Source organism: Capra hircus, chromosome 9 (assembly GCF_001704415.2).
Source record: "Capra hircus breed San Clemente chromosome 9, ASM170441v1, whole genome shotgun sequence".
Classification (NCBI taxonomy): domain Eukaryota; kingdom Metazoa; phylum Chordata; class Mammalia; order Artiodactyla; family Bovidae; genus Capra; species Capra hircus.
The window spans coordinates 60954109-60979576 of NC_030816.1; the positions used below are offsets into that span (position 1 = coordinate 60954109).

The following is a 25468-nucleotide window of genomic DNA, read 5'->3' on the forward strand; positions in this document are numbered from 1 at the left end:
GAATCTTAGACAGCTACCAATACCTTCTTTCTCAAGGAATCTGTATTCATATTTGAAAAAGGACTCACCTTTCTTGAAAGTTGCACTTACCCCTAAAATATTGTCTGTTTCTAAGGCAATGGAGAAATCAGATTGGTCACTCTGGGTCACGTGCCCCTTATAGTTCTTTTGGAGGGGAGGGTCTTAAGGGAAAGGCTACGCAGTCTCTAGTTAGAGGAAGGAAAGTCTCCAAAGTAGGGGGGAAAAAAGAGGTTCTGTTAGAAGAATGGGGCGGGGAGGGGGGCGGAGAAGGGAGAGGATATGGGGGAGGCAGGAACAACAGATGGCCACCACCGAGATTTTCCAGAGTGGGAAGAGAAATACAGGGATGAGCTGGGGGCCCTGGTAGAGGAAGTCTCCCTAAATAACTGTACCTTCACACAGTTTGGGCGAGAACGTGCTGAAGCCCCCGGCATGCTTGGGTGGCATCCCCGTTCCCTGCTTCTTGAATGAGTCCCTGTGGGGAGTTGCAGGAGGGATCTCCCTGGCGTGAATAATCTTGACGCTTCACCGCAGAAGCTGGAGGAAAGAGAGAAAAGCAGGGACCAGCAGCATACACATAATTTCTGTTCTTCACTACACAGAATATCGTTCACCAGCACATTGGCGCAAGTCTGCCTCCACGGCGATCAAGATTAACAACTCTTTGAGGGAAGGGTAAAAACGGATGAGTTCAAAAACAAGCAACAGCTGGCCAGTGGGCAAAGGTACATACACACGCACCGGGGGAAAATAGAAATCTTTGCCTCTCTCATCAAGCTCAGTGTTTCTCGTCTTGTTTTGTTTTCAGATACACCTCGCCACAAGGTATTTTAAATTGTTAAAATTTATTCCTGAAAATAGAAAATGTGCCTTGGGTTCTCCTGAGAGTGGGGTGCCCAGGCTCACCACAGGCACACACACGCATTCTTCCCATAGCACAGCACTTTAAAATTAATAGCACATGCCGAGGAAAAACTAAACCCTTTGACGTCACTCTTGAAATGAGGAAACATAAACAGAAAAGGCTCCACTCCAGTAAGCTGCCAGAGTTGAAGCCGATTGGTCTCTGCTTTTCCTTGCCTGTGGCGACTGACAGCACCTCCCAGCCCAGCAGGCCGGCTGCCTGCTCCCCCAGCCAGTCGGTGGGTCTGGGCGCTGCAGCAGCCTCAGCTCTGGGAGAAACGTGGTGTCCTCACCCACAGAGAATCTCTTTCTACCTTCCTTTCTTCCTTCCCGATCTCTCTGTGTGCTTTTGTTTTTCTTTCTTTCTTTTTTTTTTTTCTTATTTTTTCTTACTTAATTATATTTGTAATCCTGGATGAAGTTGCTGGATTCCGCAGCACAAGTCTTCATGAACAAGCGGCAGCGCTCAGAGATTTCACGGCATTCAGAGGTCACAGAACTGCCACTATGGTTAAATGTCTTGTTTAATGGTTGAGGTAGGTACGACAGATTTCAGCGGCAACTCATTTTTCTTGAGAGAATCCCAGGAGAGAGATGGCAGGAGTTTTATTTTAAATGAAGCTGTATGTATATATTTTTTGGTCTGTGATTGTTACTACAGCAACCAGCTTTTGAATTTCCTTCCTTTTTCTAGGCGAACTGACTAAACATTATCACTTACCCTGAATTAACTGTTTCATTCCAAGCAGCCTAATGAGACACTCTGGCCTTTTCACTGCTCTTTGAGCCCCTCCTGAGAGGGTTGTTTTTTTTCTTTGGCTTTTTTTTTTTTTTTAATGAATGCAATATTTCTTCTCCAATGTAAATTTTAGAGTTGAGTCAGTTTTTCTTTTTGGTGGGACAGGACAGGAAAATACTGGTAAAGAGATTGGTGAGGGTTGTGGAACAGGGAAAAAGAAATTCCATTTTTCTCTTGAGTTTGTTATGTTGGTTGATAGAAGATGAAGAAATCAGTAGGAAGGGAGAAAGAAGCTAATAATGAGTCCGAAGGTTAAAAAAAAAAAACCTATGGAAGATGTGTCCGAAATACGAACTCTTGAGGAAAATGCAATTTATCAATTTGTTGCATTTTTAAACATGTTCTGGATTTGGAAGTCAACAGAGGAGATCCAGGCACTGAGTTATATGATCAAATGACTTAGATCTTGTTATTTATAAAGGAGAATAAAACTTCTTTATTAGCACTGGAAATTTGCTAATTGTCTTCTCCTACAATAGTTGAAAGCAGAGTGAGATATTTAATTATGGACTTGAGTGATTAATCCTGGGAACTAATTAACCATCTATAGGTTCTGTTCTTCATGTGTTTGGCTAGAGAAACTATTAAAATGTTAGACTAAACCTCTTTGCCCCTGAAAGCAGGCATATATATTTATATACATAAACCACTAAATGTTGCAGCAAGCAGGGCAATTAAACCCAGGGTAATGTTGTTTTCAATGGCACAATATTATTGTAGGTTGAGGAGAACCTCTGCTAAAAATCATTCCTATCTAGAGTCAGTTATTGAAAGAGCAATTCAAATAATATATGGTTAATATGGATTTCCTTATTACCCTTCTCAAAGTTATGCAATAACAAGTAAGACAGGATTGTTTGAAACCATTACTCTGTTTCCAAAATTTCTTGATTTTTTTCAAAGGTCTCTATTTTCAACATTAAGAGAAATTTTTTAAACTGGGTCATGTTAACAGTAAGATTAAGCAAGGTGTGAAACACATCATGCATTTCAAAAAATTGTGAAATTAACTAACTAAGAGTGTAATGTACCAAGTTAAGAACTGCAAAAATATTAGCCCTGAAATGCAGAGGATGTGCTGTGAATGGACAATTGCTTTTCTGCAGTGCCTAGAGGGAAAACAAGGACTTTGTGTGTTGCAAATGCCTAACTGCCGCTCCTCCATTTCCTCTGCTTTATCTTTTATTACTGGCTGGTGAAACAAAGACGAGTGTCAGTTGTTACGTTTTGATTGACATTTTCTCTAATATAATGAAGTCGCTTTGTGTATGAAGTAGAAGCCCAAAGTTAACAAGTTGCAACTCCAAAGTCTGTATCCTCTTTATAAGGTTTTTCACCTGACGCTGTAAGATGTCTGGTTTCAGAGTGTACTCTGTTGAACATGAGACAAAATCAGTGGTGACTATATATATGTCAGCCGATTAACTGGGAGAAACTCTTTTGAATCAAGTTACTTAGGGCAAGGATGGAAAACTCCAAGATGTGTCAGGAGCAGACATCAACTTAGAAAAAATAATTGCCCCAGTACATTTTGTAATGCCTTACATGATGTTCAGCACAAAGTTCCCCATTGTCAGTTCTCAGTTAATACCTACTTAAAATGTTTGCTGAGAATTTACTACCCTTCATATATTATAATTTAAGTAAATTTCAAATATGGTATTTTCAACCGTTTTTGAAAAAAGTTTTTGATGTTAAAGTCCAACCTGACGTATAATCTAGTTAGGAGGGCATTTTGAACACTGACTGATGTTCTTTTCAGTCAAAGGAACCTGTTACCCCCAAACAGATGCAAAAAGTAAGTTCCCTCAAAGTGAGATTGTACTGCCTGGGAAATGCCTCTGACTAGGAATTAATCTTCCAAAGTTGAATTTCTTAACCAGGCTTCAATCATAGAGGAAGCTGCATGTTGACTCACAGAACATGGTATTAAAAGGAATACATTAAGCAGGAAACTAATCCCAAGCAAGACCAAAAGGTCTTCATTATATTAAAGAGAAGTATCAAAAGTGAGAATCAGAACAGACTTCAGAACATCTAAATGTAAAACCTATTAGGTGTTCTAAGTGGTCTAACTCACATTGACTGGTAGCAGGTAATTTGTTGAAGGAGGTAGGTAACTTACTGATGCACGCTTGGTGTATTGTGTGTGTGTCGTGTCCGACTATTTGCATCTCCAGGTTCTTCTGTCCATGCCAGTTTCCAGACAAGAATATTGGAATGGGTTGCCATTTGCTACTCTAGGGGATTTTCCCAACCCAGAGATCAAACCTGTGTCTTTTGCGTCTCCTGCATTGGCAGGCAGATTCTTTACTATTGTGCCACCTGGTATATAAGCAATGAGTCACTTGGTATATTAGCAATCTTTAAAGTGATGATACAGAAGTTTGGGGGAGAAATGGGGGAAAAGGGATGTAGAATGGACTTCTTCAGGCCAGAATACTGGAGTGGGTAGCCTTTCCCTTCTCCAAGGGATTTTCTCAACCCAGAGATCGAACCCAGGTCTCCTGCATTACAGGCAGATTCTTTACCAGCTGAGCCACAAGGGAAGTCCAAGAATAGTGGAGTGGGTAGCCTATCCCTTCTCCAGTAGATCTTCCTGACCCAGGAATCAAACCAGGGTCTCCTTCAGGCAGATTCTTTACCAACTGAGCTATCAGGGAAGCCCATGTATAACCCAAAGTGACAATATCTACTATATTCCAGGCATATTAGAGATTTGAATGAAGAGTGCAATGAAATGTGTCAACATTCTAGTATATAATCAAGGAAGTTATACTTTCCCCAAAATCGCTTAGGTATCTATCTAGATGATTTAATTTGTACCCAGAAAGAGATTGTATGGAGGACACTAGAAAGAGCAGCAGATAGAGACAGGACCAGTGGGTACCCTTATTCAGGCTCTAACTAGTTGGGAAGCACTTGCTTACTCTTGATCCCAGTTTCATCACCTATAAATGAAACTGGTTGTATTGGATTATTTCTTACAGTCTTTTTTTGATCAAACTTTTTATAGCATTCTTATTGGGGAATTTTAAAAATTCTATTTGTATATAAAAATGTGAGTGTCAGACTTTTATTTTAAAAATTACTCTATGCTTTCTGCATGTCAAGATGTGGATAATATATTTGTAGTGATACCCGTAAAAAATATAATGTTTAAGGGAGCCAAAGTTTTTCCGTTGGTTGATTAAGCTATTGTACAGGTTTGAGATGGTGAATTAAATTAGTGCATTGGTAGTTTCTCCATCATCACTTGAACTTGGAACCATAAGAGTTCCAAAAAGCAAGAGTCCTTCAAGAACCTTGACAGCAACCCCAGATGCCAGTAGCCAGTTGGTACAAGCAAGAATGTTTCCTAAACTGTGATGGGCTTGACCACTGATGCAGTGTCATATGGCAGGAATGTCCTTTGTGTCATGAAACCAATATGCTAAAGTGGCCCAGAAGAACTGTGTGAGTTAAGGCAAATTTCTTCAGCTTTGGAGGCCTCAATTTCCTCTGCTTTAAGATGAAGATCTTGGAATACTTGTAGGATGCCTTTTTCCTTTCCAGATTCTGTGCTTCACCGTGATAGCTTAATAGTGACTCGTTAGCATTAGACTCTTTTTATTCTTCCACCTCTCCCATCCTTTATTTCTTCTACTTCCCTTAAAAGTTTACCTGTATTCAATTATCCAAATTTATATAATTTCACCTCCAAAATACCCTCGTTGTCAAGGGAAAACAGAAACAAGTCCCTGGGCTTTGGGCAGTTTCTCTATAGGTGGACTATGGCTCCCCAGGGAAGACCATGTGTCCTCCCCCCATTTCTCTCCTCTGAGGCTGACATGCCCATGCCCATGGCTGTACCACCCCTTCAGACAGTAAAGGGACATGCTTAGAGTTCATTGTATCTGGAGACTTTAATGTGGCAAGTGTCTTTTTCCTAAGTGCCAATCATTGTTTTAGGCTTTATGTAATATTTCACTTTAATATCTCCTCTGCTCCAATTCTGGTTTCTTTAGAGAATGACTGAACATGTGTTAATAACTAAGTTGGAGAAATCCTCAGAAGAAGAATGCTTTTGGCGAATTGATTGTCCATTGAGTATCTACTGGTAGGATCCTCCTTGGGTCAGAGCATTCTTGCTGGCATCTCCTTGGTTGTTGATTTACAGTTAACATCTCAAGTGTGGAGAATAGGGAGCAAGGTTGGTAGCTTCAGATAAACCTAGAAATAACATGACACAAAACACACATAAGTCTATTAAGGAATATATAATTCTTAATATACTGCTGCTGCTGCTAAGTCGCTTCAGTCGTATCCGACTCTGTGCGACCCTATAGACGGCACTTAATATACTAGTGTGTAAACAAATACCCCAGTATTTCAAAATTAAAATCCTTTCTTGGATGCTTTGTACATTTATTTACGTACAGTAAAGAAGCATGAAAATAACAGCCTTAGTCAATATATTAGTAAATAAAGCTTGTTTTATTCATATCCTTCCATCCTTTCCTGTCCGTCCATAATTCCTTCCTTCCTTCCTTCCTTCCTGTCTCCTTTTCTTTTCTTTCTTGCATTTATAAGGAGAAGATGGAAAAATTAAGATTGGTGATGAGACTTTGATGGCGTTTCCTCTCATAAAACTTGAAGTGTGTTTGTTTTAGTTTTTCCTTTCTAGTAGCTGGTGAATTTGCATAAAATTTTTCATTAAAATTCCTGCTCGGATTCTTTTCTTCTTATTAGCTTTTGTGTTTTAGATTCATAATTAACATAGAAATAAATATAACAGACATCCTTTCTACATGATGAAAATCATCATTACCTACTTGCTGCTTCAAACACACACAAAAAGATTTTGTTCAAAACAGAAGCTTATACATGATTTAAATATACTAAAGGAGAATATTCTTCTTTCCCTTTGAGATGGCAGATGGAGTCCAGGGTTAGTTTGGGGTGAGGAGGTATTTCCATGGGTTCAGATATAGACATAGGAAGTTAGTATACACCTGTGCTTGTGTGCTGTGTCACTTCAGTCATGTCCAACTCTTCGCGGCCCTATGGACTCTAGCCCACCAGGCTCCTCTGCCTATAGAATTTTCCAGGCAGGAGTACTGGGGTGGGTTGCCATTCCCTTCTTCAAGGGATCTTCCCTAAACTGTCAAAATTTGATATCTTAAATAAAGATACTTAATGTCCAATATTTTACATATTCTTTGACTCTTTAGTAAATCTTAGTCTAAGAACATATCAAATAATGTTTATTTTTGCCTTCTTTGTAATATAAAAACTCAGAAACTACCTAAACTAATAATAGGTGAGTTGTTGAGTTCATTATTTTAAATCCATGGTCTAAAATATCATATCGCTATTTAAAAGAATAAGTGAGATCTACATGAACAATCTGGAATGATTTTCAAGATGTGACAAGTGGGAAAAAGCTACGTTAGCATTTGTATAGCTACATATACATATTCACACACACTGATTGAAAATGTCTACAAATTCAAATAAAAACAACAATGGAAGCCTCTGGGATGTAAATACTGTAGAATTGTTCAACTTTTCTCACCAAAAGTTTATTATGTATGCAATGGAAAAATTATGGGTATCTATTTATTTTTGCCTGATATTTAAGTTAAAGGTGAGACAAAAATTAGAAAATAAAAAAAAAGTTCCATTTTTTAATTGCTTTGTTAGATTATTCCTTCAATCCTATTGCGTTGCCCTCCCTTGCCTTTGGCACAGCTGAGGAGACCAGCTTGTCCCTGAAGTGAGGAGAGAGATAGCCCAGCTTTCCTGCTTGAGTAACTGTGTACCAATCATTTCTCAGGGCACCAGTGTCCTCATGTACAAAACGAGAGTCTTAGTTGAGCTCAGAGTTCCTTCCAGCTTTCATATGTGTTTCAGAGTTTTCATAAGAAAACTTGCTGGCCTGCTGCCTGACAACTATTTGAGACTTTTCTCCATAAACTAAATGTACATATTTTACTCAATATATTTTATTGGTTTGAGCACTTTAAACTTTCTGTTTTAGAACTAGTTTGGTTTAATTTTTCAAGTTAAATATGTGCATATTTAACACTATAGTAACACTATATTTACTCAAATAGTGTTTAAGGAAACCACCCATCATAGACTTTTTAAATTAAAATATGCTATAATATCATTTATTCATAAAACAGTAGAAAACACTGTGTGTATTAAGATGTATATTTTGCGCAGTAATACAAGCAACAAATGCTTCAGTTTCAATATGATTTATACATTTCTTGGTTTTTCAGGAGGAAAAAAAAAAACTTTCATTTCCCTTTCCCATTATGCCACTTGCCAGCTGTGTCCAGCCAGATGAAAGAACTCAGTCATTTACAAAAGTGTAGATGCATTCTTGTAAAAGGAGATGCTGCAGTAATACAGAAGTCTAAAGAATGCCTTGATTTAGAAAAGATCATTAAATTTAGGGAAAAAGTTGTTTTCCCTGTGATAAAAATACAGTATATTTCCATGTCCTTCAGACTAGTGTTCTTGTTTTTCAATGAAATAAAAATAATTTCAATTTGGTTTTAGTTTGATTTGGAAAATGTATTGGTCATTTAAATTATTTAGTAATTTTTATTTTATGTTTTTCTAGACCTTTTTTTACTGTGCTTGGAATAAAGAACAATCTTTAAGTTAAAATGGATGACACAAAACAGAAATTTGTATGATAGGAGGCTTGAATGACATTCTAGATTTTTCTCTATACATTTCTCTTAATTTTTTTAAGAAAAACTGTTGATCATTTAAAAATAATCCAATGGCTAATAATAGAGTAGCTGAGAATTACTATCTTCTTTTTCATTAATCTGTTGCTGCTAAGTATCTGTGTGAGTGCATGAGAGAGACAGAGGGCAAACCCTTAAACTTGAAAACAAATGTACATAAAAACTTTTAAAATGGTATTCATGTCAGAAACAGTGAATTGGAGAACATAGCCTATTTAGAATATGTCTCCTTTAATATAAGTCTTTTAAAATATAGGTCAAATATATTTATTGAATTAAATGGTAGTAATATATTATTTTTTTAATTTAGTTTTCATATATTATGTGGAGAGAGAACGGAAAACAGGAAGAAAACAATAAGGATCAAACTTTTTTCAAGAAAAACTAACCTTGTAACCTAAATTTCTACATTCAAGTTCCAAATGCTGGCCTTAAGTTATTTAGCACTTTTGGCTTTTAACCCTCTTAAATGTGAGTTTAAAATGAGGTACATTTATGTTGTAAAATTTCTAACACACTCTCTCCACACACGGTTGGATTGGCTTTCATATTAGTCGTCTAGTTCAGAGCACAAATGTCAAATCAGTTCTTTCTCAGAATCTTCCTATTAGGAAAGGATTCATTATGCCCATTTTAATGACAAGGTAATCGAGGTTCACAGAAGTTAAAACTAATAGAGTTGAAATTGAACCCCAGCTTTTTAAATGACAGGTTTTTTTTTTTTTTTGGTTTTCAGTGTTTCAAAAGCTGGATTTTATGTTAAAATCCATCTTTGATCATTCTAAGCATAGAAAAAGAGTGTTAAAATTTTTTTTACAAAATAGAAAAATATCTATGTCAAAATGTTAAATCAATCTACTTGAAATATTGTTAGGAGTTTCCAGTGTATCGAGGAAACATTATTTCATTTCAAATTCATTCACAGTGACTAAATCTGACACTTTCAACTTCAGAAGTTTTGTTCTGGAAGGCAGTGTCGTGTAATGGTAAACAGTGCGGAATCTGGCACAGTTCACTGTGGCTTACTGATTAGCCCTGTGATCCTGAGCCAGTTAGTCTCTCTGAGCACACTCTACGTATTTATAAGATGAAGGTGTTTATAATATCTGCCTCATATGGTTGTTGAGAAGATCAAATGCACTTTATTTGTAAAGTGCTTAAAGTAATGTATGAAAGGTAGTGAGCATCACATGTGTATCAAGTGGTATTGTTTGCTTACATTTATAAAAATTATTTCATGGAGAGTTATAACTATTTTGGACATAGTATTGTGGGGTGCTTTAAACACTTAAGAGAAATAGAGTTTTAATTTTATTTTTAAACTATAGCACATATGCAGAGAAATACTCAAAAGATAAATGTACAGAATGGTTCATTAGTTACAAGTGAAACACTGTGTAACCACGACACTACCCAAGCCAAGAAAGAGAACATTATTACATAATTGTCACTTCAAAAATCCTGTCAAGCCTCCTCCACTCTTTTCACTCATTATACAGTGAGATTTAGCAGACTGTTGTGTACAGCTGTATTTTATTTCATTATTGCATAGTATCTAATTATCTGATACTATGCAACAATTGATTCATCCATTTTACTATGGAAAAATGTTTCAACTATCTCTAGTTTTTAATATTATGAATAGTACTGGTCTGAGCATTCTTATGCCTGTCTTTTGATACACCAGTACATGTATTTCTGCTGACCATATGCCTAGGAATTAGCTGCTGGGCCACAGAGAATGTTTATGTTTTACTTCAGTAGAAAATTCAGAACTGCTCAAAATGATTAAAACAATTTACACTCCCACCAACAATGTATGGTTGATAAAAAGCTAATTTATAAGGTTCCTCACTAACCTTATAAATTATCATTTAGGGGAGGTATGTAGTGATTAGTATATGGTGGTTTTAATTTGCGTTTTCCTGGCTATTGATGAATTTTAACATGTTTGCACATGTATATTAGCCATGTAAATATCTTCTTTGTGAATTGTCTAAATAAGTCATTTTTATATTAGTTTATAGGAATTTTTAAAATGTATTTTGATACCTTTGATTACTATTTATTGTACAAATATTTTTCTCCTGTTGGTAAAATCTCCTATTTCTCTTCTTGGTTCTCTACATTTCCATATAAATTTTTAAATTAACTTAAGATTCTTCCCTGACAAAAAGAAAAATAACACTTTTGGGATATTGATGGATTTGGGAAGATTTGACATCTTTCCTTGAGTCTTTCAACTCATGAAGGTAGTATATTCTTCCCTTTATTTAGGTCTTTGGTAATTTTTCTTAATAATAGCTCGCTTTGTGTTCATTTTGCATATTCCTTGCTAGATATATTACTAAGCAGCTAGTATTTTTATATTATTCTAAATCTCTTCAATTTTCATTTTTAATTTTTGTTACCAATATATAGTTGTTTGTTGTTATTTAGTCATTATGGAAAACCAATTAAATGTTGATATATCAATTTGTTGTCAGCAGCCTTGCTGAACTCACTTGAAAATTCTAGTAATTTATCTGTCAGTTCTTTTGATTTTCTATGTAGTCAGTCATACTATCCAAGAATATTGGTAGGCATGTATATATTCTTCTTAAATATTGACATTTTTTTCTTATTGTAATGGCTAAGATTTTCAGTAAATTGTTGAAGAGATAACAGTGGGTAGTATATTGTTTTCAATATTAGAAGGATAAAGTATGATATTCTCTATACTTTGGAAGTTTCCTTTTATTTCTAGTTTGTAAGTTACCATGAATAAATATTTGATTTATCAATTTTTTTTTCTGATATCTACCATATGATTTTCTCTATTATTCTTTTGAAGTGGTGATTAATTTTACAATGTCAAATCCAACTTGAAATCCTGGAGTATTCCAATTTCGTCATAATGTGTTCTGATATTTTTTAATCCATTTTTACCTTGTTTCTGGATTGCTAATAACTTTTAGGATTTTGCAGCTATGTTCATTAAGAAAAATAAGTCTAAGTTATCCTTTCTGGGATCAACCAGTTTCCATTGACCTCATAAAAATAGTTAGAAAATAGTGCCTTTTTAAAATTTGAAGGAGGGAGATTTATATAAATTCATATAGATTCATGCCATTTATTCCTTAAATATTTGTTAGACATTGTCCATCTAGTCCTGGAATATTTTGTGCCCAAGATTTTAGTTACAATTTTAATTTTACCAATTTTTATGGGTTATTCAGATTCTCTACTTTTATTTTCAGTTTTGGTAAGTTGTGTATTTCTAGGTCAGAATTTAGTAATTTTATCAAAATTTAGTAATTAGCATAAATTGTTCATAATTCTCTGCTTTTTAGGCTAACTTTTTATTCTTACTCTTAGTTTATTATGCAACTTCAGTTTTTCTTGTTTTTCTCCAATGGTTTTTTTTTTTTAATTTAATTTTTTAAAATTTTACTTTACAATACTGTATTGGTTTTGCCATACATTGACATGAATCCACCACAGGTGTACATGAGTTCCCAACCCTGAACCCCCCTCCCACCACCCTCCCCATATCATCTCTCTGGGTCATCCCAGTGCACCAGCCCCAAGCATCCTGTATCCTGTATCGAACCTAGACTGGCGATTTGTTTCTTACATGATAGTATACATGTTTCAATGCCATTCTCCCAATGCCATTTCAGTTTTTCTTGTTTTTCTCCAATGGTTTTGCCAAGATCAATTTTATTAGATATTTCAAGTAAAAACTTTTGACTTTTAAAATTCTCTTTATTTATGTGTATTTTTTGTCTGTTTATTTGTTTTAGTCCTTTATTATTTCCTTTTTCTTCTTTCTTTAGTTTTATTTTCCTAAGTATTTTTCTATTTTCTCAGGGGTATTTTTTTCCCCTTGGCTCTTAGCATTTCATTTCTTCTCTTTCAATATTTACATTTAAACCAATAAATTTTTCTCCAATTTGCATCCCCAAATTTAGTATGTCCATGATCAGATAGCACAAAACAATTTCTAACTTCTTTTTGGACACTCATTTAGATGTGCATTTATTAATTTTCAAACATGTTGGGATCTTATAGTTATCTTTTTGTGACTGTTTCCTAGTATAATCTGCTGTGGTCATGATTCATAATTGATAATTCATGATTTAGATCACTGAGATTTGGTGTAGCTTATATGTATGATCCAACATATAGTCAACTTTTACACGTTTCACATACATTTGAAATGAATTTGGACTCTGGCTGTTAGGTACTGCACTCTGTGCAAGTCAATTGGTGGTGGTTGTCTCTAAGTCGTGTTGGACTATTGCCAACCCATGGACTTCCAGGTTCCTCTGTCCATGAGATTTTCCAGGCAAGAAGACTGGAGTGATTGTCATTTCCTTCTCCAGGGGATCCTCCCGACCCAAGGATTACACCAGAGTCTTCTGCATTGCAGGTGGTTTTTTACCACCGAGCCACCAGGGAAACCTATACAGGTCAGTTCAGTTCAGCTGCTCAGTTGTGTCCAACTCTTTGCGACTCCATGGACTGCAGCACACCAGGCTTCCCTCTCCATCACCAACTCTTGGAGCTTGCTCAAACTCATGTCCATTGAGTCGGTGATGCCATCCAACCTTCTCATCCTCTGTCATCCCATTCTCCTCCTTCTTTTAATCTTCCCCAGCATCAGAGTCTTTAGCAGTGAGTCAGTTCTTTGCATCAGGTGGCCAAAGTATTGGAGCTTCAGCTTCAGCATCAGTCTTTCCAATGAATATTCAGGGCTGATTTCCTTTAGGATTGACTGGTTTGATCCCCTTGCATTCCAAGGGACTCTCAAGAGTCTTCTCCAGCACCACAGTTCAAAAGCATCAATTCTTCGGCAATCAGCTTTCTTTACGGTCCAACTCTCACATCCATACATGACTATTGGAAAAACCATAGCTTTGACTAGACAGACCTTTATCAGCAAATAATGTCTCTGCTTTCTAATATGCTGTCTAGGTTGTTCATAGCTTTTCTTCCAAGGATCGAGCATCTTTTAATTTCATGGCTGCAGTCACCATCTGCAGTGATTTCAGAGCCCAAGAAGATAAAGTCTATCACTGTTTCCATTTTTTCCCCATCTATTTGCCGTGAAGTGATGGGACCAGATGCCATGAGCTTAATTTTTTTGAATGTTGTGCTTTAAGCCAGCTTTTTCACGTCTCTTTCACTTGCATCAAGAGGCTCTTTAGTACCTCTTCACTCTCTGCCATAAGGGTGGTGTCATCTGCATATCTGAGGTTATTGATATTTCTCCCTGCAAACTTGATTCCAGCTGTGCTTCATCCAGCCTGGCATTTTGCATGATGTACTCTGCATATAAGTTAAATAAGCAAGCTGATAATAAGTCAATTAGGAAATTGTTAATCACATGAAAGTGAAAGTTGCTCAGTTGTGTCCAACTCTTTGCAACCCCATGGACTATACAGTTCATGGAATTCTCCAGGCCAGAATACTGGAGTGGGTAGCTGTTTCCTTCTCCAGAGGATCTTCCTGACCCAGGAATTGAATTGTGGTCTCCTGCATTGTAGGCAGTTTATTTACCAGCTCAGCTACCAGGGAAGCCCCTAATTCAGATCTAATAATTGGTTCTTAGGAAGCAAAAAAAATCAGTATGTAGTACAGTGGTCTGTGGCCCTCCAGAGAGACTCAGTGCGTCAGCAGATGTATAGTGTATATGGTATTAAACTCTTTTGGAAGGAAGTGATTAGAATAAACAAATCTAAAAAGTCTCCTTAGGGAACTAGGATGGTAATGGGAAAAAAAAAAAGGATGACAGATGCTTAGTTAGATACAAATTTAGAACTATTAGATCATCATGGTGAATTGAAACCTGTCTCGTAATAAGACCCGTTTTTTTTTTTTCTATTAACGATTTTGGCTTCAAGTTGACTTTAAAATCTATACAACTAGCTTTCTGTTAACTAGTGTCTGTGTGACTTCTCTCTCATTCTCTAAATTTAAAATTTTCTGTATGTTTGTGGTTTAGATATCTCTCTTTACAAGCATCAGATAAGTAAATATTGTTTTACTATACAGTCTGGTATTTTTCTTTTCAGTGGAGTATTTAGTCATTTTATATTTAACATCATAATAATATATTTGAATTTAAATATGCTGACTTACTATGTTATTTGCCCTTCCTGTTCTATATTTCTTTTTGTCTCTTTGCTGTCTTTTGGATTGAATATATTTGTAATTTCATTGCCCTTTTCCTATTAGCTTGTTATTTTTACATAATTTTACATTATTTTACTGGTTACCATGGATGTTACAAGAGGTGTCTTTGACCTAATCAAAGTACAATGCAAATTAGAACTTTTATCACTTTGTGTGAAACTTGAAAACCTTAGAATGAATGCCTTAACTACTTATGTGCTTCTTCTGAATTATATGTTATTTTTAGGTATTTAATTTTATATAATTTAAATTCCACAATAATTATTGTTATTGTGGTTTCATATAGTCTTCTATACTCTTCATTTCTTCCTGCATCTTTGAGGTTACATATAGGATTTTCTTTAGTATAGTAATAATTTGGTCCAGTTTTGTTTTGTTTTTTGTCTGAAATGTATTGTCTCTTTTTTAATATGTACTTTTTCTGGGAAGAAAATTCTAAACTGGTAATTCTCTTCCCCCACTTCATGATGTTATTGTCTTATAACTCACTGTTTCTGTTGATGCCAGAAAATAGTCTATTTTAAAATTTATTTTTAACTGGAGGATAATTACTTTACAAAGTCGTGTTGGCTTCTGCTGCATAACAATGTGAATCAGCTTTAAGTATACATGTAACCCCTTCCTCTTGAATCTCCCCGCCACCTCCTCATTCCATCCATCTAGGATGTCACAGAGCACCGGGCTGAGCTCCCTGTTATACAGCAACTTCCCACCAGCTATCTGCTTTACACATGGTAGTGTATATATGTCATTGCTACTAGTCTTTTAAAAGCAAACTGTCCTTTTTTTAAAAAACTATCTGTAATTCTTTCTTTATAGCTTTGATTTCCAGTAGTTTTACTATGATTGCTTAGGTGAGGTTTTCTTTGTATTCATTATTATTTTTTCATATAATATATATTTTCATTATATGATGATGATGATGGTATTATTAGCTTCTAGATCTCTGACAAAATTCTCAATTTTGTCTATCATATCCTTGTATATATTATATGTATTATTTTGAAGTCTTTGTAACTGTTTTATTTATTTCATGTCTGTATCTATTGTCCTTTAGTGCTCCTGATGGGTTTACATTTCTTGCCTTTCATATGCTTGGTTATTTTTGATTGAGGCCTAGTGTGATACTCTCTTTCACCAGATAGTATTTACATTTGTTTCTGCCAAGTTACTGTTGGTATTAATAGTCCTTATTGTCTTAACCTGATTTTGTCTTGAATGAATATATCTGATGTGCTTAGAACAGTGGCTAGCAAGTAAGTACTACGCAGCTATCTTTTTTTCCCTTTCATTGCTTTCTTAAAAAGATATAGAAATATGCATTAAAAAGACCCCAGTTTGCACCAGAAGTAAATTGTTAATTTGTTAAAAATTTAATTGTCTTTTATATCCGAAATAAATTTTAAAATGAGAAGTTATAATCAAATCATAAGCTAAATAGATAAAGATAAGTATGTGTTTACTTCTCATATTTCACTATAAGCAGTACTATAACCATTACATAAATGTTTACAACAAAGAATTACAATTGCATCAGTGCAAAGTACTACTGCCAAATAATATTTATAAAATAAGGATTTTATAAATATTATTTGGCAGTAGTACTTTGACAAATATTATCATTTTGGAGGTTGCTAATCCTTGGAAGAAAAGTTATGATCAACCTAGATAGCATATTCAAAGGCAGAGACATTACTTTGCCGACTAAAATCCGTCCAGTCAAGGCTATGGTTTTTCCAGTAGTCATGTATGGATGTGAGACTGTGAAGAAGGCTGAGCGCCGAAGAATTGATGCTTTTGAACTGTGGTGTTGGAGAAGACTCTTGAGAGTCCCTTGGACTGCAAGGAGATCCAACCAGTCCATTCTGAAGGAGATCAACCCTGGGATTTCTTTGGAAGGAATAATGCTAAAGCTGAAACTCCAGTACTTTGGCCACCTCATGCGAAGAGATGACTCATTGAAAAGACTGATGCTGGGAGAGATTGGGGGCAGGAAGAGAAGGGAACGACCGAGGATGAGATGGCTAGATGGCATCACTGCCTCGATGAACGTGAATCTGAGTGAACTCCGAGAGTTGGTGATAGACACAGAGGCCTGGCGTGCTGCGATTCATGGGGTCGCAAAGAGTTGGGCACGACTGAGTGACTGAACTGAACTCAACTGAATATCCTAAAGAGAACTTGGGTTAAATAACTATTTGTTAATAGACAATTTTTCATCTGTACTGCATATTTCCAATCAAGGATATCTACCAAAATGTATCATTTAAGTCTTGATTTATGGCTATTATGCATGGAAACTAATCTTATATAGTTGTTTGTAGTTGCTAAGTTGTGTGCAACTGTTGGCAATCCCTTGGACTGTGGCACAGCAGGCTTCCCAGTCCTTCACTGTCTCTAAGAGTTATCTTATTTAGTAGTTGATATGAATTAGCTACCATGAGCTATTAGCAACTTTCATTATCCAAATTGTTTCATAACTCCTAGTTCCACTCAAGGAAATCTAATATCTCTGAATGAGACATTGTATGTTAGTCCATATGTGTTGTAAACACTTAAAATATTTTATTTTCAGTATGATAGCTATGTCTTGTGGAATGAGCAAAATATTACTCAAATCAGTTCAGTTCAGTCGCTCAGTTGTGTCCAACTCTTTGCAACTCCATGGACTCCAGCATACCAGGCTTCCCTCTCCATCACCAACTCCTGGAACTTGCTCAAACTCATGTCCATTGAGTCAGAGATGCCATCCAACCTTCTCATTCTCTGTCATCCCATTCTCCTTTCTTCAGTCTTCCCCAGCATCAGGGGTTTTAGCAGTGAGTCAGTTCTTTGCATCAGGTGGCCAAAGTATTGGAGCTTTAGCTTCAGCATCAGTCTTTCCAATGAATATTCAGGGCTGATTTCCTTTAGGATTGACTGGTTTGATCCCCTTGCAGTCCAAGGGACTCTTAAGAGTCTTCTCCAGCACCACAGTTCAAAAGCATCAATTCTTCGGCAATCAGCTTTCTTTATGATCCAGCTCTTACATCCATACATGACTATTGGAAAAACCATAGCTTTGACTAGACAGACTTTTGTCAGCAAAGTAATGTCTCTGCTTTTTAATATGCTGTCTAGGTTGTTCATAGCTTTTCTTCCAAGGATCAAGTGTCTTTTAATTTCATGGCTGCAGTAATTTCAGAGCCCAAGAAAATATAAGTCTGCCACTGTTTCCACTGTTTCCCCATCTATTTGCCATGAATTGGTGGGACCAGATGCCATAATCATAGTTTTCTGAATGTTGAGTTTTAAGCCAACTTTTTCACTATTCTCTTTCACTTTTATCAGGAGGCTCTTTAGTTCTTCTTCACTTTCTGCCATAAGGGTGGTGTCATCTGCATATCTGAGGTTATTGATATTTCTCCCTGCAATCTTGATTCCAGCTTGTGCTTCATCCAGCCTGACATTTCTCATGATGTTCTCTGCATGTAAGTTAAATAAGCAGGGTGACAATATACAGCCTTGACATACTCCTTTCCCAACTGGGAACCAGTCTGTTGTTCCATGTCCAGTTTTAACTGTTGCTTCTTGATTTGCACACAGATTTCTCAGGAGTTGGGTAAGGTGGTCTGCTATTCCCATCTCTTTAAGAATTTTCCACAATTTTTTGTGATTCACACAAAGACTAGCATAGTCAACAAAGTAAAAGTAGATGTTTTACTGGAATTCTCTTGCTTCTTCTGTGATCCACTGGATGTTGGCAATTTGATCTCTTGTTTCTCTGCTTTTTCTAATTCCAGCTTGAGCATCTGGAAGTTCTCGGTTTGCATACTGCTGAAGCCTAGCTTGGAGAATTTTGAGCATTACTTTACTAGAGTGTGAGATGAGTGCAATTGTTCTAATTATTATTCAAATAGTTGCAAACAAAATACTATAACCAGGATTAAATTTAGCTAAGCTAGAGTCAATGTCTGGTCTAGTTATGGAAACCCAGGTTTTTGGTGTTTTTTATTTATCTGTTGCTTCTGGCAGTTTGTTGGCTTTTCTTGGGCATTTGTGTTTTTCTAGTACTACTTTATGCAGATTTTCCAGTGCTGGGTTATCTTTGGAGCCCAGGTGAGCTTGAAGTTATAGCTAATAAATGGAAAGTGTGCCAAGTCCTTAACCTAGAGTCCAATCATTAAATTATTTACAAGCAATTTTTAAAATAGCTTGAAAAAATATATTTTAGAGAAAAAGACCATAAATAGTTAAGAAAAATAGGCGTGAAATATCCTGCTTTGTTGATTTGCTTTTAAATAAATGTATATTTCTAGTTTTCATAATGTCATTTTTTTTCAAAATAGAAATTTAAAAAGAATCAATGTTTAATGATTTTCAAGTATATCACTGAATGTGTGCTAAAGCATATTAAACTAAAACATATTAATAAGTGGTATTTATAAAATGTGCTGTTTTATATTGATACCAACATTCATTACAGGTAATAGAAAAGAAAGAAAATTGACTTAATATTTAGGCCAGAAGACTAAGCTTTATGTGTTACTCCATGAGTTTTTAAACTGAGAAGACATTTTTAGCTTTAGCATGTTATAGAGTAATAACAAGGACTTATTACAAACTGTTGTGTAACTAACAGTTTTGCACAATTTTAATTGCAAATTCTTGTTAAAAGGTACATGAGTAAGTTGTTCTGTTTCTAGCACAAATATTTAGTTTTTTTCTTAAATCAAAAAAGAATTTATAAATTTTAAACTAATTTAATACATTGAATTAAAATTAAAAAAAAATTTATAAACCTGTCAATTTTGACCTGCATTAGGTTATTCATGCAATCCTGAGTAAGCAAGATGACTTCAGTTATTTTCTAACTGTGAAACAGGCTGAAAATTTTGTCACCATTTCTAAACCAGAGTCTTATAGCTTTAAAAAAAAACAACAACATTAGAATTCCAGGCTAGGAGAGGATTTTTGTGTATGGCTGAGTTTAGTGCAACATTCTCTGCATCCTTGCTCTTGTCCTGAGCCAGTGTTCTTCTGCTTGATGCCAAGATGGTCATACACATCTTTTGCCTCTGGTCAAGCTAGTGTTTAAATATGTTAACTATCAAGGGTTTCTGTGGTAGCTCAGATGGTAAAGAATCTGCCTGCAATGCAGGAAAACAGTTTGATCCATGGGTTGGGAAGGTCCGTTGGAGAAGGAGATGGCTACCCACTCTAGTATTTTTGCCTGGAGAATTCCGTGGACAGAGAAGCCTCTTGGGCTACAGTCCATGGGGTCGCAAAGATTCGGACAAGACTGAGTGATTAACATTACCACTATTATGTTGACTATCATCCCTATTAATGGCCTGATGAATCAGTAGGTGGAGACAATTTAAAAGAAATATTGGTTAGGGGGCTTCCATGAACACCCAAAACTGTAATATGGTGAATCTTTGACTTCTGCGTGATGCATAAGCAGCATGAGATCCATGCCCAGTATTCAATCATAAGTTAATTCTTATGTGAACTTAACTGAGATTTAGTTTTAAGCCAAATATTTTAAATTTTCTCTTGTTTAGTTTGGCCTAGATGCCTTAAGTATGTTGGCCCAATTATTATTATTTTACTTTTAATAATGAATAATTATTATTTATTTTAACAATAAAATAATATTTTATTATTATAAGAGCATCAGATAAAAAATCAGATATACAAGTTCATGTACATGTGTGTGTGTCCATGTGACCATAGATAGATAGTTATAGATATATAAATATAGGTACAGATATAGCTAAAGTATTTGTGTGTGTATATACAAGTACACATATGCAAGTATATAGCCAGATGCTGACTGGCACATAATATTATTGCTTTAATTAAGATAACCTATGTTTACAAATAATTGTGTTAGATATTACAACTGGGATTGGTCTAGACTTCAATTGATGGGAAATATAGTATGTGCACATATAACAAACTGTTAACTGGTCCAAAACTTTAGTATCTTATATTCAGGAGCACTGTGGTCTTGAGAAAAATTCTAATTTCTGCTTAAATCTCTAAATATCCTCAGAAGATCTCTAATACATGGGTATAATTGTCCCCTTTTGACTGTACACTGTGACTCCCATTAATTAAATAACTAACCTACGGTCACTGTTTCTAAATGACAGAACCAGGATTCATTGATCCAACCATTAAGTATCTGGAGCCTAATGTGGTATAGGGACTGGGGATATAAAAGTAGAAGAGAAGAAGTCTGCATCTCCATGGAGCTTGCATTCTAGTGAGAGAAGCCTGAGAGTTAACATGTAAGCAAGGACATAAAACAGATCATTTCAGATGTTGCTAAATGCTGTGAAGAAATAAAGCAGGGTACTGAGATGTCTTGTTGCTGGCAGTAGAGACGCAGGTGTGTAACTGCACGGTCAGTGGAGTCTTATCTGTAACAGGTAATAAAATGGATGCAGCCATGCAAAGACCTGGAAGAAGAGAGATCCAAGCGAAGGAAAGAGCAAGAGCAAAACTCCAAGAACAAAATAAAATTTCACTGTTTGAAAGACGGAAAGGTCAGGGCTGCTGGAGCAAGATGAGATTAGAGGATGAAAGGAGAAATGTGGGTCGAGCTAGGCAAGCCCCAGACCATGAGAACCTCCACAGGCACGGTCTGAATTGTACCCTTCTCACAGTGAATGGGAAGCCCACCAAAATGAAGAGGACAGGAAAGAGATCCAACTGATTGGTGCTTTAAAATGATGACACTGGCTCCTGTACAGAGAATGGACTGTTCAGGCTGGGGTATGGAAGCCATCATGGGTGGCTGTCAGTTACTGCAGGTGATGAGAGGTAAAGGTAACTTGGCTTGAGTCAGAGAGAGTGGAGTATGGTTAGTGTTCAGATGTGAGTATCTGACAGTGTAGTGGATAGGAATGGATAGTAGATTGGCTCTAAAGGAAAGGTAGCGGGGCACAGTGCTTATGAACCCAAATTCTGGAGCCAGGCTCCCTAGGTTTACATTCTGGCTCAGTCTCCTACCAGCTTTGTAACCTTGTACAAGTAACCTTGGATAAATAACCTGTTCTCCAATTTGTGAAATTGGAGGAAGAAGCTAACTGTGCCTTCCTTACAGGATTGCTGTACAGACTTACTGTGTGTTTGTATGTGTCTCTATGTGTGTGCACACTTAGAACCAGGTTCAGTCAGTACTATGTATATTGTGTACATATCAGTTAAATAAAGAACAATCGATAAAGTCTAGATTCTTGGCTTGCATCACTGCAGGTACTATTGATGAGATGTGGAAGACTGGGGCAGGATGAAGATGGAGAAGGGAGGTGCAAGAGGAAGGTACGAGTGCTGTTTAGGACATATTAAGTTTGAGATGCAGGGCTGAGGGAGAGCTCAGAACTGAAATTAGATGCTATTTAAAGCCTTTGCACCAGATGAGATCACCTAGGAGGACAATGTAAATAGGAAGAGGGTGGGGGACTAAGCCTTCCACCAGCATCCAGATGTCGGGAAGGGAGAGGAACTGGGAAATGATTCAAATGCATATACTTCTGGGTTTTACATGCAATGGCACCCCACTCCAGTACTCTTGCCTGGAAAATCCCATGGACAGAGGAGCCTGGAAGGCTGCAGTCCATGGGGTCGCTGAGGGTCAGACACGACTGAGCGACTTCACTTTCACTTTTCACTTTCATGCACTGGAGAAGGAAATGGCAACCCACTCCAGTGTTCTTGCCTGGAGAATCCCAGGGACGGAGGAGCCTGGTGGGCTGCCGTCTATGGGGTCAGACACGACTGAAGTGACTTAGCAGCAGCAGCAGCAGCCTATATTGTTGGAGCCTTGCCAGAGCTTGTGCTCCAGAAGACTGCAGACATGAAAGCCTCTTTATATATACCTAGTAGGAAGGGACTAAGGCTTCCACCTTGAACCCCCAACATACAAATTTTCCATACATACTTGAGTGGAGCACAAAGAAACTGTGGTATAAATACACTGTTCCATGTTTTCTCTTAGATGTTTTTTGCACAATCATAGTTATATATGGCCCCTAATGAGAGCTCAGTTGCTTTAAATTGTGCCATTATTGTATATTTTCCTTCATATGAAAGGATATTGTTGTTCAGTTGCCAAGTTGTGTCCAACTCTTTGAGACCCCATGGTCTGCAGCACTCCAGGCTTCCCTGTGCTTTACTGTTTCCCGGAGTTTTCTCAAACTCATGTCCATTGAGTCGGTGATGCCATCCAACCATCTCATCCTCTGTTGCCCTGTTCTCCCCCTTCCCACAATCTTTCCCAGCATCAGGGTCTTTTCCAAAGAGTTGACTCTTTGCATCAGGTGGTCAAAGTATTGGAGCTTGAGCTCCAGCACCAGTCCTTCCAATGAATAGTCAGGGTTGATTTCCTTTAGGATTGATTGATTTGATCTCCTTGCAGTCTGAGGGACTCTCAAGAGTCTTCTGCAACACTGCAATTTGAAAGCATCAATTCTTCAACGCTCAGCCTTCCTTATGAAAGGATGGCACCTCCAATTTACAAAGGCATGATTTACGAATGTTTTTGTTTTGATACAGAAGTCTAGAGCTGGCAAAAATAATTCCCTAGGCACTATATTATATACTTATGACAGTTTGATTTCCAGTCAACCTGCAAAGCCTATGTAAGTCACAAGGATGTGAAATCACCGCGCCAAGAACACATAGGCACTGAACAACACAATGAACAGCTTTTATGGAAATACTTGTTTCAGTTTCTTAAGATACAAGGCACACATTTTCTTCTCCTTCAAGTAAGGATAGAGGGTTGCCTATTGGTAGATGGCAGTGGGCAGAGAAAAGCACTTCCATGACCGTGGTCACTTACATAAAAGATAGATCAGTGGTTGTAGAAAACACAGGTGTATGAATTAAGAAGAATGCTGAGGAAAGACAGGAAAATCAAAGTCTAGCCTTAGCTTTGACATTCACCAGTGCTGTGATCCCAAGGAAGTAACTAACTGTTGACTCAGCTTCCATTTGTTTTGAACTCATTGTTATTGGAAGAATAGACTGATCTATACGTTTGTATATATATATGTAAAATATGTATTGATGAGTGGCAATGTGGAGTAGAAAAATCCAAATAACTCAAGTATTTTGTATTATTGTTTTTGTCTTATAGTCTCATACCATCTGTTTGTTTATTTTTTTCCAAGCTTATTTATTTTTAATTGAAGGAAAATTGCTTCATAATATTGTGTTGGCCTCTGCCATACATCAACATGAGTCAGCTATAGGCTCTTTATTTTAATTCATGATCTTTAGGGAAATATGAATGGCTGGATTTTAATATTGTAGAATAATAATATGAGAAACAAATTTGAAAGAAAACAACTAATTCAACAATTCATAATAAGTTCTATTCATAATAACATTGTGATTAGGTCATCTCATTAGCTCTTCCAATTTTTCATAACAGATGCCTCAGTGAGCTGTCAAAAAATGACCTAATTCCAGCTTTCTTAAGGGCTTGAGTGCTTGCAGAGAAGAGCAGTTGCCTTAGAAAGTTTTTTTCTTATGTAAATATAATCAGTAGCATCCTTATAATTTACCGCTGGAAAGCAATCTAGAATTTCATTACAAATAAATGTTTAGTATTCCACTGCTGCTCCATAGGCTGAGCCAGGAGGAATTCCTGTTTAAGATTTCAAAATTTTATCAGTGACTTTCCAGCGATACTGCTTGAACTTTTCTCGTACGGTAACATCCACACTATAACTCTGCTGTTGTCTTTTTAAGGGTACTTTCGATTTCATGTAAGATACTGCCAGATAAAGAGCATACAGATAAAAATATTTGTGCCATACAATTTGTATAGCTTAATGATGAATGCAGTTATCAAAGACAGGTGTGCACAGAATATTTTTAAATGGTTAGAAATCAGAGGTTTCCTTTTTTTTTGAATTTTTTTCTGTCTGATTAGCGCCCTTTGCTTCAAGACAACAGAAGGAAATCCAACTTTGTGGATTCTCCTACTTAAAGAAGTCTCACAGGACAAATCCATTCCATGTTTGAAGTGGGGTCTCTTAGATAAAGACTACCAAGAACTGTGTAAATGCATTAATTGAAGTCTACCCAACTAGTTTCACCTGGAATCTCACTTCTCCATGCACTTACTTGGCTTTTGGGTCTGTTCATACATAACACATTGCACTCTGTTTAATTGCACACTCAATAATAAGTGTGCATGTGAACTTTGGAAAACATAACCTGAGTTAATACTACTATTTACACATCACTATGGAGCGAATGTGCTGCATTTCTCATTTCTTCACATCCAGATCTTTCACTTAAAATCTGTTTTTGAAAACCTCACAATCAGATTACAATGATCTTGGACTAAGGATTTTTCTCAGATAATTTTATTCTATGAATAAAAAAAGGGTTATGTGTAACAGCACCATTTTTGTGTTTGGGTGTACTGTCTAATGTATTAGTATTTTGACCATCTGATTTAAATTAATTTTCTGTAATTCTTCTTGTACTAATGAATACATTTAGCAAGCCCTGAAAAATTCACTCTGGTTCATGTACACAATTGCTCGCTACAAAAAAGCTATCAGATTATTGTACTTACCCTGAAGATAGAAGGACAGATCAGAGAGCAGGACAGATCAGAGAGCAAAACAGATTCAGTGATCTAGCAGTAAATGGCAACCATTATTTCATCTCCTTCACCCTTCTCTACCACAAGCTTGTAAACTTCCTCCTCAGAACACATATCTGAATTTCTGAATCATCAACAAAAACAAAATGACATGATAGATGCAAGTATTAAGAATGGGAGTAAAGATATTTTCCCTGT

General features: G+C 36.4%; 1 protein-coding gene across 1 annotated transcript in view; it reads left to right on the forward strand.

The window, feature by feature from the left end:
* The window catches only part of PDE7B (phosphodiesterase 7B), a 360318-nt gene continuing 335918 nt past the window's right edge, over window positions 1069–25468 (forward strand). The window contains exon 1 of the mRNA XM_005684794.3: window positions 1069–1460. Coding sequence (XP_005684851.1) covers window positions 1440–1460 — 21 coding nt within the window. The 5' untranslated portion in view covers window positions 1069–1439. The remainder of the gene's footprint in view (window positions 1461–25468) is intronic.